Raw genomic sequence first — 18,725 nt, 5'->3', positions numbered from 1 at the left:
GGGCCACCATCGACCCGCTTGCGAGCGGGTCTGAATCAGGCCCTGCGTACGCATAATTGTACACTCCCGCTGGTTGCCAGTGACTGCCCTTTGTCATCCCTGCTGCACGGACCACCAAGCGATAATGCCAACGATTATGGCGCACATCGTCTAGTGCAGGGGTAGCCAACCTCGGCCCTCGAGAGCTACTAACAGTTCAAGTTTTCCAGACCACCCAGCAGGAGCACAGGTGTATTCATTACTCAATAACACATTTGAAAAGATCCACAGGTGGAGCTAATTATTTCACTTGTGATTCTGTGAGGAGACCTGGAAAACATGCTCCGTTGGTAGCTCTTGAGGACCAGGGTTGGCTACCCTTGGTCTAGTGTTTACGTCCAACCGGACGTCCTGACTCATAAATTGTATATGAAGGAACCATACGCTATATATGGTTAGGTCGTTGGCAGGATTGCGTAGTGTTTGGATGATCGGCAGCGTCTGACCTGAGCTGTCCTGCGCTGATGAATGGGCTGTGGTGGGTGAGCGGATGTGTAATATGCTGGGAAAGGCGGATATTATATCCTGAGCTGAATGGTCTTTCACACTCCGCAGACATTACCCTGCCCTGAAGACGCTGGAGCAGCTGGAACACACTTACCTGCCGCTGGTCAGGCACTACCGCTTCTGCCAGGTGATGGTAGACAACATCCCCAAACTCCGGGAGGAGATCAAGGAGGTTTCCATGTCTGACCTGAAGGATTTCCTGGAGAGCATCCGCAAGCACTCGGAGATGATCGGGGAGTGTGCCATGAAGCAGGTAAGGCTGATTCCAGAGTTGCTCGCAGGCCGGCTCAGCCAGCCGTCTCCCCTACTCACGTAGCGATCGCAGCCCAGGTTTCTGCATTGGGATAACTGAATGTGAGGGAAATTCAGTAAGACATTTTTTCGTGCGCAAAGTCTTCACACCCTTTACATGCGAATTCAACTTATCGCGTCTATGCGCGCACCCGGTTTTCCGCACAATTCAAAACCAAAAGTCGCGAAGCGGCATTCGCACAATGGGCCTGATTCAGAGCCACTCGTAAGCAGCAGCTCGTTCGCTCCGAGCGATTTTTGGCCAACTGCGCATGCGTACGGATCGTTATACGCATGCGCGAACCAGTCAGTGCGGTCAAAATTCATGTGCTCGCAAAATAGCGAATGCCTGACAATTTGAGTGACAGGTGGAGGCGTATGTGGGTGGTAACAGGGGAAGGTGCTTGAAAACGGGGAGTGGAGATCAGAACGCAGGCGTGCTTAAAGGTCAAAACGGGCGTTTTATGGGTGTGCATAATTAATACAGCAGCGTCACTGACCACGTCACTGGGTTATTTTATAGTCAAAACTGCTCGCAAGATTGCGGTAGGAAAAACCAACCACAAGAATAGCGAGCAGTTCATACGCTGGTCGATGTACTCGATTAATCTAATAAATAGCGGACATGACATAGGATGCGAGCGGCCAGGGGGCGTAGTTTCCCAAAAAACGACCTCAAGTTTTGTACGCTCGTTCAGACCTAGAGGCGTGAACAGACCGCAAACAGCGAACGGTTCATTTGAATAGCCACCCCTATTTTCAGAGCGAGCGCTAATTGCGTCCGGCTCTGAATCAGGCCCAATATTCCTTCTTTTACTGGCGATAAGTATAGGTGAAAATGGGTAAAATCTGCCTGTACCTCAAAAAAAAAGCCCTAATAAAAGTATTTGGGGTTCTTACATGGTGTCAAATGGCGGCTATATGCACGTTTCTAAAATAGTCATGTAATGATAGATAGCAAGTAGTGTGTTTTTGTTGCTAAATAAATCATTTTAAATTTGGTGTGCATAAAGAAACGTTCAAAAGAAAGAGAAATGCGCTAAGGATTGTGTGTGGACTACCTATACTCTAACATCCTAATTGTAACTTGGAGGTTAAGATTTTAATAACCGGCAATTCAACCAATATTTCATTCAGAAAGATACAGAATTATATAGAGGCTTAGTCCGCATGGGATTTTGAATGGCATCGATCTGCTAAATGATACCAACATATGCTCTTAGGAACTGAGGGGTCAATCTTATTAGGTGCGATGATCTCACGGGTGCGAGTCAATGCGGCAGTGGGCGCACTTCAGTGCAGCCTGGATTCTCCTAATATTGCTCGCATAGGGCGCAGAGCAAATTTATGCCAATCTAGGGTCGGGTAGCGAAGAGTACGAAACGCTGTACCGTTGCCGCCTTTTAAGCGCCATTGCAATGGCAAATCGCACCTTTCGCATCTAATTGGATTGACCCCAAAGTGAGAGTAAAGTGCCTTTAATTTTAGCAGCCTTCTGAATTATTTCTCTGTACTAGACTTACAGATTAGATTAATAGAGTTTATATGTGTATATGCTTTTAATGCCTATTAAATGACTTAACCGTGAGTTGTAGTCTATATAGCTTTTTAAATATTGGAAACATAGATTCTCCAACTTATATCTATGTGTGTTTAGCTACCAGCAATCTCCCCTGGGAGCAGACTTTCCATTATTCTTGAGAGGGGGTGCACTTTTTTCTTTCTGTTTTCATAAAATTGCCTATAAGTATACATTTGTCTCATTTAAAGGCACTTTCAAAATATGCCTCTAACACGTGCCTGCAGTCTTAAAAACACCTGTCCCATTCATATAGCACCCCCATATGCCTGTCCCATTCATATAGCACCCCCATATACCTGTCCCATTCATATAGCACCCCCATATACCTGTCCCATTCATATAGCACCCCCCATATACCTGTCCCATTCATATAGCACCCCCCATATACCTGTCCCATTCATATAGCACCCCCATATACCTGTCCCATTCATATAGCACCCCCATATTACCTGTCCCATTCATATAGCACCCCCATATTACCTGTCCCATTCATATAGCACCCCCATATTACCTGTCCCATTCATATAGCACCCCCATATACCTGTCCCATTCATATAGCACCCCTATATTACCTGTCCCATTCATATAGCACCCCCATATACCTGTCCCATTCATATAGCACCCCCATATTACCTGTCCCATTCATATAGCACCCCCATATACCTGTCCCATTCATATAGCACCCCCATATTACCTGTCCCATTCATATAGCACCCCCATATTACCTGTCCCATTCATATAGCACCCCCATATTACCTGTCCCATTCATATAGCACCCCCATATACCTGTCCCATTCATATAGCACCCCCATATACCTGTCCCATTCATATAGCACCCCCATATACCTGTCCCATTTATATAGCACCCCCATATACCTGTCCCATTTATATGGCACCCCCATATACCTGTCCCATTCATATGGCACCCCCATATACCTGTCCCCACCATACGGCACCCCCATATACCTGTCCCCACCATACGGCACCCCCATATACCTGTCCCCACCATACGGCACCCCCATATACCTGTCCCCACCATACGGCACCCCCATATACCTGTCCCCACCATACGGCACCCCCATATGCCTGTCCCCACCATACAGCACCCCCATATGCCTGTCCCCACCATAAAGCACCCCCATATACCTGTCCCCACCATAAAGCACCCCCATATACCTGTCCCCACCATAAAGCACCCCCATATACCTGTCCCACTCATACAGCACCCCCATAAACCTGTCCCTTATACAGTATTGCTGCAGCTTCATATTTTTGTTATAGTTGCATTATGCAAGAACCAGTTTAAATGAACAAAACCAACAACCATGGATTTCTGTGGCTCGTTCTGGCATGAAAAATGAAGTGGTGAACTTCAGTGGCGAGCTCCTCATATTCTAAGGATTTATGTTACCTGGGAGGCTGCAAGCCAGTCACTAAATCTTCCGTCTCTGCACTGCCTGCTGACCGCACGCTTTTAAACAACTTTTTTAAAAATGTCAACTGTAGGAGGGTCCTGGTTAGTTATAATCAAAAGTAAAACCAAGTTATTTCAGGTGTATTTTTTTTCTATGCGATAATGCGCACACTTTGTCATGTTCATGTCTATTGCTGCATTAACTTGTTTTTAAAGTCCTTTTGTTATGTACTGTCATTCACATGATAGATGAACGTATACGTGTGATGGTAAAATCACCTGGAATAACCCAGCGTCACGGGCATTTCTGGAGCTACACGAGAGACGCCGCACGCGTGCTCCGAGTCCTGCTCTGCTCATTGTCATCACAGCTGGAACATTTCTGACATATTTCCCTTAGTGCTGGGAGAACACTGCGGCTGCTGCTGCTTTATAGGCTGACGAGCTCCTTGCAGAACCTGTGTGAAGTTGTGCCGCCATACATTGGACTTAGCCATCACCTCCCCCCGTAAGCCGCTGCCAGCGTTTCTGTACTGCCAGGCGCACTTCATTACATCTCGGGCAGGGTGGCAGCGAGGAGAAGGCCTTTGTACAACGTCAGGGTGTGAAGGAACCAGATTGGAGCCAACAATAACCCAGGCCCCTTATCACTTCCAGAGAGCCGGCTGCAGCTTAGGGTATCTAGAGTCAGCCGTGTGACACAACCTGTCAGCGTGGGCTCAGCTGCAATCTCCGCCTTATCGCTTATTTATTGTTTCAGCTTTCTCATACTTTCGTTGGCCGAGGAGAGCGTTTTCTCCTCCAGATGGATGTACTGTTGATGTAAAAGGTTTCGTGTTCTGGGCGAGATCGAGAACATAACAATCGGCGTAGATGAAGCTGGTAATTGGCTGTGGTTTGAGATGTAATGTGTGCAGCCCGGTGATCTCTGATTTCCTTGGTCAGATGGGTGCTGGGGGATCCTTGTATCCAGAGATGTGCGCATATTACATGTCGGGTCCACTCCGAAGTCTTGCTGAGCCTCAGATTCCCGCGTATTGAGTCACTTTTTGGTGTTGCCGATGTCTTTTGTTAAAATGTTAACACAAATTATTGTTGCGTCCAAGGTCCTCCGGAGAACGCGGCCTGTACTTGGTAATGATTTTGTCATGTTGTTGGAAGCGCCTGTAGGTCTACTGATGAATATTACAGACAAGAGGCCGGCTAATAGTTCACCGCCAATGAATGCTGGGTGCGGAAAGGATCACGGGAATTTGGAAGCCGTGGAATTTTTGTCACTGAAAACCTGCAACACTTCCATGTATCTTGCTCTCGTCTCTCAAATATGGCCCCTGTGGCCTATCCTGGCCGCAAGGCGAGACGTGCGTTGTGACTTTATTTTTTGCACAGTGTCCGACCATTGATGGTGACTATAACGTCACTGTAACGTACACTGCACACGGTCGTGTTCTCAGGGCTTGTTCATATGCGCAATTCTATATAATAACACATTAAGTGCAATTTGAAAACTGTGGAATAAAACTTTCGCATAGGTGTGGACAGCCGCAGGGCCATGTTGTGACAACACAGTGCACTTGTCTTCATTACAGTATAATATGCGCCGTGCGCGCACTACGGGCAGCCTCATGTATGCTGAGGAACACAATTACCCCCCCCCCCCCCCCAAATGTTCCCCATCTCCTGACAGTAACAGCAGCAATGGACCTCATCATGTGCCGGGAGGCTGGAATACACTGCATGTCCCATGTGTTCTCCTTTCAGTTACCCAGAGCTGTGTGGCCCGTGAAGGCGTTTAGTTTTGTCCCCCTAGCTCACGAGAGGGGGTTTAGAAGCCCCAAACCTCAGTATTTCCATTGCTGTTCCTGGCTCATATGGAAGCTGTTTATCTGCGGTATATTTTATGCTTAATTCCTTTTTGTGGGGTATGTGTAGCCCTTGATGTCCCCAGATGGGATGGGAGAAATATGCCATATTCCTGTTTATTCCCGTCCTTCCCTTGGCTTTGTTACCTCCTGTTCCAAATGTATAAATATTTCTGATATTCAGCGGCATCCGGTCTGTTAGTGAGGTGATATATATTCTCAGTGTGCGGGTTCTGGCTTCCCCAGCGTTCCCTGTCACCTATAAGTCATTATTACACTATGCTATATACGTATGATGCCACATTATAGCCTACCTCATATTGGTTATTCTCAGTGTGCGGGTTCTGGCTTCCCCAGCATTCCCTGTCACCTATAAGTTATTACACTATGCTATATACGTATAATGCCACATTATAGCCTACCTCATATTAGTTATTCTCAGTGTGCGGGTTCTGGCTTCCCCAGCGTTCCCTGTCACCTATAAGTTATTACACTATGCTATATACGTATAATGCCACATTATAGCCTACCTCATATTAGTTATTCTCAGTGTGCTGGTTCTGGCTTCCCCAGCGTTCCCTGTCACCTATAAGTTATTACACTATGCTACATACGTATAATGCCACATTATAGCCTACCTCATATTGGTTATTCTCAGTGTGCGGGTTCTGGCTTCCCCAGCGTTCCCTGTCACCTATAAGTCATTATTACACTATGCTATATATACGTATAATGCCACATTATAGCCTACCTCATATTGGTTATTATTATTGTGCGGGTTCTGGCTTCCCCAGCGTTCCCTGTCACCTATTAGTTATTACACTATGCTATATACGTATAATGCCACATTATAACCTACCTCATATTGGTTATTCTCAGTGTGCGGGTTCTGGCTTCCCCAGCGTTCCCTGTCACCTATAAGTCATTATTACATTATGCTATATACGTATAATGCCACATTATAGCCTACCTCATATTGGTTATTCTCAGTGTGCTTCCCCAGCGTTCCCTGTCACCTATTAGTTATTACACTATGCTATATACGTATAATGCCACATTATAACCTACCTCATATTGGTTATTCTCAGTGTGCGGGTTCTGGCTTCCCCAGCGTTCCCTGTCACCTATAAGTCATTATTACACTATGCTATATACGTATAATGCCACATTATAGCCTACCTCATATTGGTTATTCTCAGTGTGCTTCCCCAGCTTTCCCTGTCACCTATAAGTCATTATTACACTATGTTATATACGTATAATGCCACATTATAGCCTAACTCATATTGGTTATTATTATTGTGCGGGTTCTGGCTTCCCCAGCGTTCCCTGTCACCTATAAGTCATTATTGCACTATGCTATATACGTATAATGCCACATTATAGCCTACCTCATATTGGTTATTATTATTGTGCGGGTTCTGGCTTCCCCAGCGTTCCCTGTCACCTATAAGTCATTATTACACTATGCTATATACGTATAATGCCACATTATAGCCTACCTCATATTGGTTATTCTCAGTGTGCGGGTTCTGGCTTCCCCAGCGTTCCCTGTCACCTATAAGTCATTATTACACTATGCTATATACGTATAATGCCACATTATAGCCTACCTATATAGTTATATATAGTTATATATATTCTCAGTGTGCGGGTTCTGGCTTCCCCAGCGTTCCCTGTAACCTATAAGTTATTACACTATGCTATATATGTATAATGCCACATTATAGCCTACCTCATATTGGTTATTCTCAGTGTGCGGGTTCTGGCTTCCCCAGCGTTCCCTGTCACCTATAAGTTATTACACTATGCTATATACGTATTATGCCACATTATAGCCTACCTCATATTTGTTATTCTCAGTGTGCGGGTTCTGGCTTCCCCAGCGTTCCCTGTCACCTATAAGTCATTATTACATTATGCTATATACGTATAATGCCACATTATAGCCTACCTCATATTGGTTATTCTCAGTGTGCTTCCCCAGCGTTCCCTGTCACCTATTAGTTATTATTACACTATGCTATATACGTATAATGCCACATTATAGCCTACCTCATATTGGTTATTCTCAGTGTGCGGGTTCTGGCTTCCCCAGCGTTCCCTGTCACCTATGTCATTATTACACTATGCTATATCTGTATAATGCCACATTATAGCCTACCTCATATTGGTTATTCTCAGTGTGCGGGTTCTGGCTTCCCCAGCGTTCCCTGTAACCTATAAGTTATTACACTATGCTATATACGTATAATGCCACATTATAGCCTACCTCATATAGTTATTCTCAGTGTGCTTCCCCAGCGTTCCCTGTCACCTATAAGTCATTATTACACTATGCTATATACGTATAATGCCACATTATAGCCTACCTCATATTGGTTATTCTCAGTGTGCGGGTTCTGGCTTCCCCAGCGTTCCCTGTCACCTATAAGTCATTATTACACTATGCTATATACGTATAATGCCACTTTATAGCCTACCTATATAGTTATTCTCAGTGTGCGGGTTCTGGCTTCCCCAGCGTTCCCTGTCACCTATAAGTCATTATTACACTCTGCTATATACGTATAATGCCACATTATAGCCTACCTCAGATTGGTTATTCTCAGTGTGCGGGTTCTGGCTTCCCCAGCGTTCCCTGTCACCTATAAGTTATTACACTATGCTATATACGTATAATGCCACATTATAGCCTACCTATATAGTTCTATATATTCTCAGTGTGCGGGTTCTGGCTTCCCCAGCGTTCCCTGTAACCTATAAGTTATTACACTATGCTATATACGTATAATGCCACATTTTAGCCTACCTCATATTTGTTATTCTCAGTGTGCTTCCCCAGCGTTCCCTGTCACCTATTAGTTATTACACTATGCTATATACGTATAATGCCACATTATAGCCTACCTCATATTGGTTATTCTCAGTGTGCTTCCCCAGCGTTCCCTGTCACCTATAAGTTATTACATTATGCTATATACGTATAATGCCACATTATAACCTACCTCATATTGGTTATTCTCAGTGTGCGGGTTCTGGCTTCCCCAGCGTTCCCTGTCACCTATAAGTCATTATTACACTATGCTATATACGTATAATGCCACATTATAACCTACCTATATAGTTATATATAGTTATATATATTCTCAGTGTGCGGGTTCTGGCTTCCCCAGCGTTCCCTGTAACCTATAAGTCATTATTACTCTATGCTATATACGTATAATGCCACATTATAGCCTACCTCATATTGGTTATTCTCAGTGTGCGGGTTCTGGCTTCCCCAGCGTTCCCTGTCACCTATAAGTTATTACACTATGCTATATACGTATAATGCCACATTATAGCCTACCTCATATAGTTATTCTCAGTGTGCTTCCCCTGCGTTCCCTGTCACCTATAAGTCATTATTACACTATGCTAAATACGTATAATGCCACTTTATAGCCTACCTATATAGTTATATATATTCTCAGTGTGCGGGTTCTGGCTTCCCCAGCGTTCCCTGTAACCTATAAGTTATTACACTATGCTATATACGTATAATGCCACATTATAGCCTACCTCATATTAGTTTTTATTATTGTGCGGGTTCTGGCTTCACCTGCGTTCCCTGTCACCTATAAGTTATTACACTATGCTATATACGTATAATACCACATTATAGCCTACCTCATATTGGTTATTCTCAGTGTGCGGGTTCTGGCTTCCCCAGCGTTCCCTATCACCTATAAGTCATTATTACACTATGCTATATACGTATAATGCCACATTATAGCCTACCTCATATTGGTTATTCTCAGTGTGCGGGTTCTGGCTTCCCCAGCGTTCCCTGTCACCTATAAGTCATTATTACACTATGCTATATACGTATGATGCCACATTATAGCCTACCTCATATTGGTTATTATTATTGTGCGGGTTCTGGCTTCCCCAGCGTTCCCTGTCACCTTTAAGTTATTACACTATGCTATTTCTGTTTGATGCCACATTATAGCCTACCTCATATTGGTTATTCTCAGTGTGTAGGTTCTGGCTTCCCCAGCGTTCCCTGTCACCTATAAGTTATTACACTATGCTATATACGTATAATGCCACATTATAGCCTACCTCATATTGGTTATTCTCAGTGTGCTTCCCCAGCGTTCCCTGTCACCTATAAGTCATTATTACACTATGCTATATACGTATAATGCCACATTATAGCCTACCTCATATTGGTTATTCTCAGTGTGCGGGTTCTGGCTTCCCCAGCGTTCCCTGTCACCTATAAGTCATTATTACACTATGCTATATATACATATGATGCCACATTATAGCCTACCTCATATTAGTTATTCTTATTGTGCGGGTTCTGGCTTCCCCAGCGTTCCCTGTCACCTATAAGTCATTATTACACTATGCTATATACGTATAATGCCACATTATAGCCTACCTCATATAGTTATTCTCAGTGTGCGGGTTCTTGTTTCTCCAGCGTTCCCTGTCACCTATAAGTCATTATTATACTATGCTATATACGTATAATGCCACATTATAGCCTACCTCATATTGGTTATTATTATTCTCCGGGTTCTGGCTTCCCCAGCGTTCCCTGTCACCTATAAGTCATTATTACACTATGCTATATCTGTATGATGCCACATTATAGCCTACCTCATATTGGTTATTCTCAGTGTGCGGGTTCTGGCTTTCCCAGCGTTCCCTGTCACCTATAAGTTATTACACTATGCTATATACGTATAATGCCACATTATAGCCTACCTCATATAGTTATTCTCAGTGTGCTTCCCCAGCGTTCCCTGTCACCTATAAGTTATTACACTATGCTATATACGTATAATGCCACATTATAGCCTACCTCATATTGGTTATTATTATTCTCCGGGTTCTGGCTTCCCCAGCGTTCCCTGTCACCTATAAGTCATTATTACACTATGCTATATCTGTATGATGCCACATTATAGCCTACCTCATATTGGTTATTCTCAGTGTGCGGGTTCTGGCTTTCCCAGCGTTCCCTGTCACCTATAAGTTATTACACTATGCTACATACGTATAATGCCACATTATAGCCTACCTCATATTGGTTATTCTCAGTGTGTGGGTTCTGGCTTTCCCAGCGTTCCCTGTCACCTATAAGTTATTACACTATGCTATATACGTATAATGCCACATTATAGCCTACCTCATATTGGTTATTCTAAGTGTGCGGGTTCTGGCTTCCCCAGCGTTCCCTGTCACCTAGAAGTTATTACACTAGGCTATATACGTATAATGCCACATTATAGCCTACCACATATTTGTCAAATAGATGTTATAATAAATATATATATATATATATATATATATATATTATAATGTAATATATTTTTTGTTTCACAGAAGCCTGGCTGTTTAGTGGGCCTTTATGACTGTGGAGATGGTAAAATATTGACGTCTCAACAGCTGGCACAGGGTGGTATTATGGTCAGCCTGGCGTGTTGACATTCCTGCGTTTAGCCGAGGCATTGGGCTCCCATGTAGTGGATTCTGCTCCCATGTCCCTCGCTCAGCTGCGTTGTCCGTACTGTCCTGTCTGTAAAGCCCAGGCATATTACCCCTGACCCTTTGGACCTTTCTAGCAGTTCAGCCAAAGTTGAGAGAATTGTTAGGAGAAAGTGTCGGAGGTGGATGGTATGGCTTTCTAAGCAGAGCCGTCCCGGGGCAATGCTTTATAATCTGGTGCATGGTTCATCGCATGTGTTCAGCTTTATGTGATACTGATTAAAACCTCGGGCTTCAGGGTGAATTGGCAGAATTGAGGGAACTGATGCCAAGAAAGACGGAGACCAGCGCTGGCAGACCGCAGAACGGGCTGGTATACGTCTATGGAAGGTGGATGTACGTCTCATCCGCTCTCTGGCAGTCCTCTTCATCACTAACGGCAACTATCTGTGCCTGATTTAGGGAGGGGAGCGTCTCGTATTATAATGCCCATATGGAGTCCATAGCCAGGACTGGTGTGATTCAGTGTTCCTCCCAGCAGCTGGAAGACAGTGATTAGACTGATAATTGGGGGATGTCAGACTTCTGTAAGAGGTTACGAGAGTATTCCTATAGCATTGTATACATACCAAAACACAAGTTCACCCCTCTCGGGCACCCCTCCCCGGGGCCCCAGCGCAGGCGCGCCCCCCCCCCCCTCCCCGGGACCCCAGCGCAGGCGCGCCCCCCCCCCCCTCCCCGGGACTTTAGCGCAGGCGCGCCCCCCCCCCCTCCCCGGGACCCTAGCGCAGGCGCACCCCCCCCCCCCTCCCCGGGACACTAGTGCAGGCGCCCCCCTCCCCGGGACCCTAGCGCAGGCGCGCCCCCCCCCCCCCTCCCCGGGACCCTAGCGCAGGCGCGCCCCCCCCCCCCTCCCCGGGACCCTAGCGCAGGCGCGCCCCCCCCCCTCCCCGGGACCCTAGCGCAGGCGCGCCCCCCCCCCCCCCCTCCCCGGGACCCTAGCGCAGGCGCGCCCCCCCCCCCCCCCTCCCCGGGACCCTAGCGCAGGCGCGCCCCCCCCCCCCTCCCCGGGACCCTAGCGCAGGCGTGCTCCCCCCTCCCCGGGACCCTAGCGCATTGTATCCAGACCCGGTGTACAAAGAGCGATTCTGCCACTTTCTGTATCTCACGCCAATACTTGTTATCAATCTATGAAATAGAAGCTCATTTATGTATGTATACTGGCCAGATGAGTACGAAGCATACACCTGTTACAGATCACAAATGTCATGTTGCCTATGATAGAGGAGCCTAACCCTCCCTCATCGCGGCCTACCCTTAACACTCCCCCCAGCGTAGCCTTCCCCCTTAGTATTGGGATGCTGGCGCCGAGACTCTGACCGGTGTTGGGATTCCGGTGCTGCCATCCCGACCCGGCCGGGATATAAATTCCATCCCCTCCTGACATAACCTTGGCTGCTGCAATATACATGTGTAATGCATTATAGATCTCCAGGAGCTGAGTACTGCTATAGTCCCTCTGTAAAGGCGCATACACACCAAATGATGTGTGTATGAGGCGATATCGTCATCGGCAGAGTTGTGGCATCGGCAAGTGTATACACACTTGCCGATACCGACCAGCTCCCGGCGACAGCGGGGCCATGCTGCATGGCATCGCTCACAATATCCCCAGAATGGGCCTTATGTACAGCCAACTGGGGATATCGTAAATGACCAGCAGGAGTGCGCATCTTTGGTTGATTACCGCATACACACTGACCGATATTTTTAATGATATTGTTATCGTTCAAAATATCGTCAAGTGTATATACGTGGCTTTACTGAATAACTAAACTAATTGATTTTTATTTATTAAATATTGAGCCCTGAATTCAAGTCTGGCAGTTACAGATGCAGTGATCGCGGTGAGCGACAAAATTTGTGGCTCCCAGGGAAAATGGGGTCCTACCTGACCATTTCTGGGTCCCATCATAATTTATGCCTCAGACCTCCCCACATGCCCCTAAAATGCAGATCTGATACCCCCAACAGCATCCGATATCCCCACAAGCCCCTTAAATGCATGTTTTAATGCCTCCATGATCTTTCAGGTAATATGACTTGTCTGTTCACAAAACCCATAGTGAATAAGTAAGGTAGGCTTACCGTATCATCCCTTTACACTGGGACACTCAGGGATTACACCGGTTCTGTGGCTCATTAAAACCAGGTGAAATGCAGGCATGAAGTCAGCCAGTCACAGAACCTTTTGTAATGAATTCGTGTGTCCCATTTTAAAGTGATATTATGGTTAGCCACTTTAGGTAATAGGCATATTTATCAAAGGATAAATGCCCGGTCTTTACACATTATTTCGCACATTAATGCCCTTTTCACATTATGCCACAGCAAAGCCCAGCCTTTACACATTATGCCATGCAGTAATACCCCTTACAAAATGATGCCGCACATTAATGCCCTTTACACATTATGCCGCACATTAATGCCCTTTAGTCCCCCTATGCATTGCCCCTAGTAGCAGTCGCCCTGTGCATTGCCCCTAGTAGCAGTCGCCCTGTGCATTGCCCCTAGTAGCAGTCGCCCTGTGCATTGCCCCTAGTAGCAGTCGCCCTGTGCATTGCCCCTAGTAGCAGTCGCCCTGTGCATTGCCCCTAGTAGCAGTCGCCCTGTGCATTGCCCCTAGTAGCAGTCGCCCTGTGCATTGCCCCTAGTAGCAGTCGCCCTGTGCATTGCCCCTAGTAGCAGTCGCCCTGTGCATTGCCCCTAGTAGCAGTCGCCCTGTGCATTGCCCCTAGTAGCAGTCGCCCTGTGCATTGCCCCCAGCAGCAGTCGCCCTGTGCATTGCCCCCAGCAGCAGTCGCCCTGTGCATTGCCCCCAGCAGCAGTCGCCCTGTGCATTGCCCCCAGCAGCAGTCGCCCCCTGTGCATTGCCCCCAGCAGCAGGTGCCCCCTGTGCATTGCCCCCAGCAGCAGGTGCCCCCTGTGCATTGCCCCCAGCAGCAGGTGCCCCCTGTGCATTGCCCCCAGCAGCAGGTGCCCCCTGTGCATTGCCCCCAGCAGCAGGTGCCCCCTGTGCATTGCCCCCAGCAGCAGGTGCCCCCTGTGCATTGCCCCCAGCAGCAGGTGCCCCCTGTGCATTGCCCCCAGCAGCAGGTGCCCCCTGTGCATTGCCCCCCCCCCCGTATGCCTTCAACCACCTATGCAGTCCAATGAAGGTATCTGCCCCAATAGGTGTGAGTGACCTGGGCATTAGGCCCAGTCCACTAAAGGGCAAATAGGTGGGCCCTCTAGTGACCTGGGTCTAATGCCCAGGTCACACACCTATTTGGGGGGCATATACCTTCAATTGGGCCTTATGCCCCCATGTTGCCCGGGCCTTGTGCCCGCTTATAGACCCACAGGCCTATTGCCTGAATTTATCCCACAGGCCTAGTGCCCGACAACCCTGGTGGTCTAGGAAGGAGAAAAATTCCGGTGGCCCCAGGCCGCCTACCGGTACGGGGGAGTTTCGTTAGCTCTTTTGCTTTCCTCCCCCGCAGTCCTCTTCGGGCCTCAGTCTTCTGCCGCTGGCCCGTCCTGGCCAGCGGCACCGACTCTTCCTTATTGATCACGCCGTCTTCTGGCCTCTTGCGCGGCCGCCGGAACTGTTGCCGGGACGCTCTTCTCTTCGGGAGGGGCTATGACACGGCGAGCCGCAAATGGCTCGTCGCGTCTGCCTCCTATTGGCTGCTGGACCGCGAGCCAAAAGCTTGCGGCCAGTGCCAAACAACCGCCGCCGCTACTTGGCTTCCGGGCAGCGAGCTCCATTCAGCTCGCGCCGGGAGCCAAGTTTCTCTCGCCGCCACTGGTGGAAGGGACCAGGCAGTCCCTTCACCAGGTACCCGCCGCGGTGGCTTACCCAGCGCTGGGAACAAACACTGTCCCAGCGCCAGGTACGGACGCTGTGCCGATGGTGGGATCAGACATTTGATCCCAGCACGGCTTTCCACAGCAGCAGCCAATGAGAGTCTATCTTACTCTCATTGGCTGCTCTAACAGACGGCGTTGGGTCTGTCTCTGCAGGGGGACGCGCTGTGCTGCAGCCAGCTGTCAGGGATTGGCCACAGCACAGCGCGTCCCCGGGGACCCGGCTACTTTAAAAAAGTGGGTCCCCAGTGCCTGATATCGGGTAAAATACACGCTATAGCGCGTATTTGCGAACACTGCAGATGGGTCCTAGCTGGAGATACTTCTCTTTGCCACCTAAATCTGTTACGCGTGCCAGGGGTTGCGTACCCCTCGCCATTTCATGTGCAGTTACATAGGATGGTCCAATCCAGTATTAATCCATTTCATGGTAGAGCTTTCATCAGAGTGGATGGTTTGGAGACTCCAATGACGCTGCTAGCCACTCTGCCACATGCAGATTACAGTGTACTGTGTGTGTGGTCAGCTGCTTCCCGCTGAGCATAGAGATGATAGGCCTTACGTGGGGGGAAAGAGCTGGCAAGGATCTCGGCCCCTGAGCCTCACAGGGAGGAGAGATGTAGGTTTGTTCTCTACTTACAAATTCTCTTTTTTTTTTTTTTTGCTCTCCATTATTTAACCGTTGCCAATTACGGAATGGGTACAGGTTCCCGACGGTCAAAATCTAGACGCTAGGATACCGACACTTGTCGGTCGGTATCCTAACCCTCCCTCTCCAGTGCCTAAACCTAACCTCCCCCATAGTACCTAAACCTCACCTCCCCCTTCCCGCTAGTGCCTAACCCCTAACTCTCCTCCTAACCCTGATACTTACCTTCGGGATGCCAGCACCGGGATTCTGATCCGGTATTCTAAGTGCCGTTATCCCACACGCAGGGGTGCTGACCGCATCCCCCAATTAATAACATTGCGTTCTAAAATATTAAAACTACAGTGCATCCTTCACTTTTCAACATTTTGTTATGTTACAGCCTTATTCCAAAATGGAATAAATTCATTTTTGTCCTCAAAATTCTACACACAATACCCCATAATGACAACGTGTAAACTGTTTTTGAGATTTTTGCAAAGTTGATAAAGAAAAAAAAAAACCCACTAAGAAATCACTTGTACATAAGTATTCACAGCCTTTGCCATGAAGCTCAAAATTGAGCTCAGGTGCATCCTGTTTCCACTGATCATCCTTGAGATGTTCTTACAGCTTAATTGGAGTCCACCTGTGGTAAATTCATTTGATTGGACATGATTTTGAAAGGCATACACCTGTCTATATAAGGTCCCACACTTGACAGTGCATGTCAGAGCACAAACCAAGCATATGAAGTCCAAGGAATTGTCTGTAGACCTCCGAGACAGGATTGTCTTGAGGCACAAATCTGGGGAAGGGTACAGAGAAATATCTGCTGCTTTGAAGGTCCCAATGAGTACAGTGGCCTCCATCATCCGTAAATGGAAGAAGTTCGGAACCACCAGGACTCTTCCTAGAGTTGTCCGGCCGTGTAAACTGAGCGATCGGGGGAGAAGGGCCCAAGTCAGGGAGGTGACCAAGAACCCGATGGTAACTCTGTCAGAGCTACAGCATTCATCTGTGGAGAGGAGAACCTTCCAGAAGGACAACCATCAATGCAGCAATCCACCAATCAGGCCTGTTTAGTAGAGTGGTCAGACGGAAGCCACTCCTTAGTAAAAAGCACATGGCAGCCCGCCTGGAGTTTGCCAAAATGCACCTGAAGGACTCTCAGACCATGAGAAACAAAAGATTGAACTCTTTGGCGTGAAAGCTAGGCGTTATGTTTGGAGGAAATCTGTTACCGCTCATCACCAGTCCAATACCATCCCTATAGTGAAGCATGGTGGTGGCAGCATCATGCTGTGGGGATGTTTTTCAGCGGCAGGAACTGGGAGTCTAATCAGGATAGAGGGAAAGATGAATGCAGCAATGTACAAAGACATCCTGGATGAAAACCTGCTCCAGAACGCTCTTGACCTCAGACTGGGACGACGGTTCATCTTTCAGCAGGACAACGACCCTAAGCACACAGCCAAGATATCAAAGGAGTGGCTTCAGGACAACTCTGTGAATGTCCTTGAGTGGCCCAGCCAGAGCCCAGACTTGAATCCGATTGAACATCTCTGGATAGATCGGAAAATGGCTGTGCACCGACAGTTCCCATCGAGCTTGAGAGGTGCTGCAAAGAGGAATGGGCGAAACTGCCCAAAGATAGGTGTGCCAAGCTTGTGGCATCATATTCAAAAAGACTTGAGGCTGTAATTGCTGCCAAAGGTGCATCAACAAAGTATTGAGCAAAGGTTGTGACTACCTATGTACATGTGATTTCTTTGAGATTTTTGCAAATTTAATTTAAAAAAAACACTAATACTTTTTATACGTTGTCATTATGGGGTATTGTGTGTAGAATTTTGAGGACAAAAATGAATGTATTCCATTGTGGAATAAGGCTGTAACATAACAAAGTGTGGAAAAAGTGAAGCGCTGTGAATACTTTCTGGATGCACTGTATGTTTAAAAGCTGCATGCCCTTATTCCCACGTGTCCCTGTGCCACTGCCAGCACAATGTAGAGGGCATCTAAAGCGGGTGATAGTGTTCCCTCTCTTATCCCTTTTCCCATTGCGGCTCTCAGTAGCTGCTGACCGCTCCCGGTGACCTATCTGATTAGTGCTCCCCTTCCCTCTAATGCTGTCCTCCTCCAGTATACGTTACACAAGTGGGTGCTCTTGTTTGTTGAGCATTAAGAACCTCATTCAGAGCCGCTTGCAAAATGCGAGCGCTCGCTCTGAATGAGGGCGGCAGCTTCCTTTTTAAAATCCGGCCTCCTGGCCGCTCGCTAATCTGTGGGTGACAGGTTGATGGTCATCGGGGCTTGCAACGAGACCCTTTTAGTAGGGTATCGTCTGCCGCAAGCCCCAGTGAGTATTCGGCTCTAATAGAGCCGGAAGCTCATCACTGACATCACGAACGCCTCAGTTTGGCCAGCCACCCCGCGTACAAAACGGTGTGAGCTGTATATCACCATCGACAGCCGCCCCTTTTGTAGTGAGCCCCGGAGCGAGAGAATTTCTCTCTCGCTCCGGGACTTGTGCACGCGCAGTGTGGCCGCTGCGCGTGCACAGGGCCTCAACATCGACCCGCTTGCGAGCGGGTCTGAATGAGACCCTAAGTGCGGTGTCACAGTGTACAGAGTAAATATGCTGCCTGATTAGTGCAGGATGTAGGGGCACTGACACCCCTGAAATGTGAGTTAATCCGGTATTTACGGCTGGCTGTGAGCGAGTAATGTGAGCCCCGGGACCCTTATTATTGGGATAGCGGGCCCCCTATAATTAGCACATTATTGGGGGGAAGCTTTTGTGCTGCAGCTGTGTGGAAGACGCTTTAATTAATACTCAGACAATCTGCCTGACATGCAAATCAAACTCCATTAAGAAACTTCAGGCTGACGTAACTGGCCATTGCCATCCCTGCGTGCCAGCCAGATGATGAGGCTGCTTTTACTAGGGAGGTCATGTACAGTGCGGCCAGCATCCTGGGGGGTTTCCCACAGACTCAAATC

General features: G+C 47.6%; 1 protein-coding gene across 1 annotated transcript in view; it reads left to right on the top strand.

The window, feature by feature from the left end:
* EXOC6B (exocyst complex component 6B) overlaps positions 1–18,725 on the top strand; it is a 161,602-nt gene that overhangs the window by 81,557 nt on the left and 61,320 nt on the right. Inside the window, exon 6 of the mRNA XM_088459743.1 lies at positions 595–799. Coding sequence (XP_088315869.1) covers positions 595–799 — 205 coding nt within the window. The remainder of the gene's footprint in view (positions 1–594; positions 800–18,725) is intronic.

This window comes from Taudactylus pleione, unplaced genomic scaffold, assembly GCF_031769625.1.
Source record: "Taudactylus pleione unplaced genomic scaffold, aTauple2 ptg000930l, whole genome shotgun sequence".
NCBI lineage: Eukaryota > Metazoa > Chordata > Amphibia > Anura > Myobatrachidae > Taudactylus > Taudactylus pleione.
This window is presented reverse-complemented; position numbering and strand designations above follow the sequence as displayed.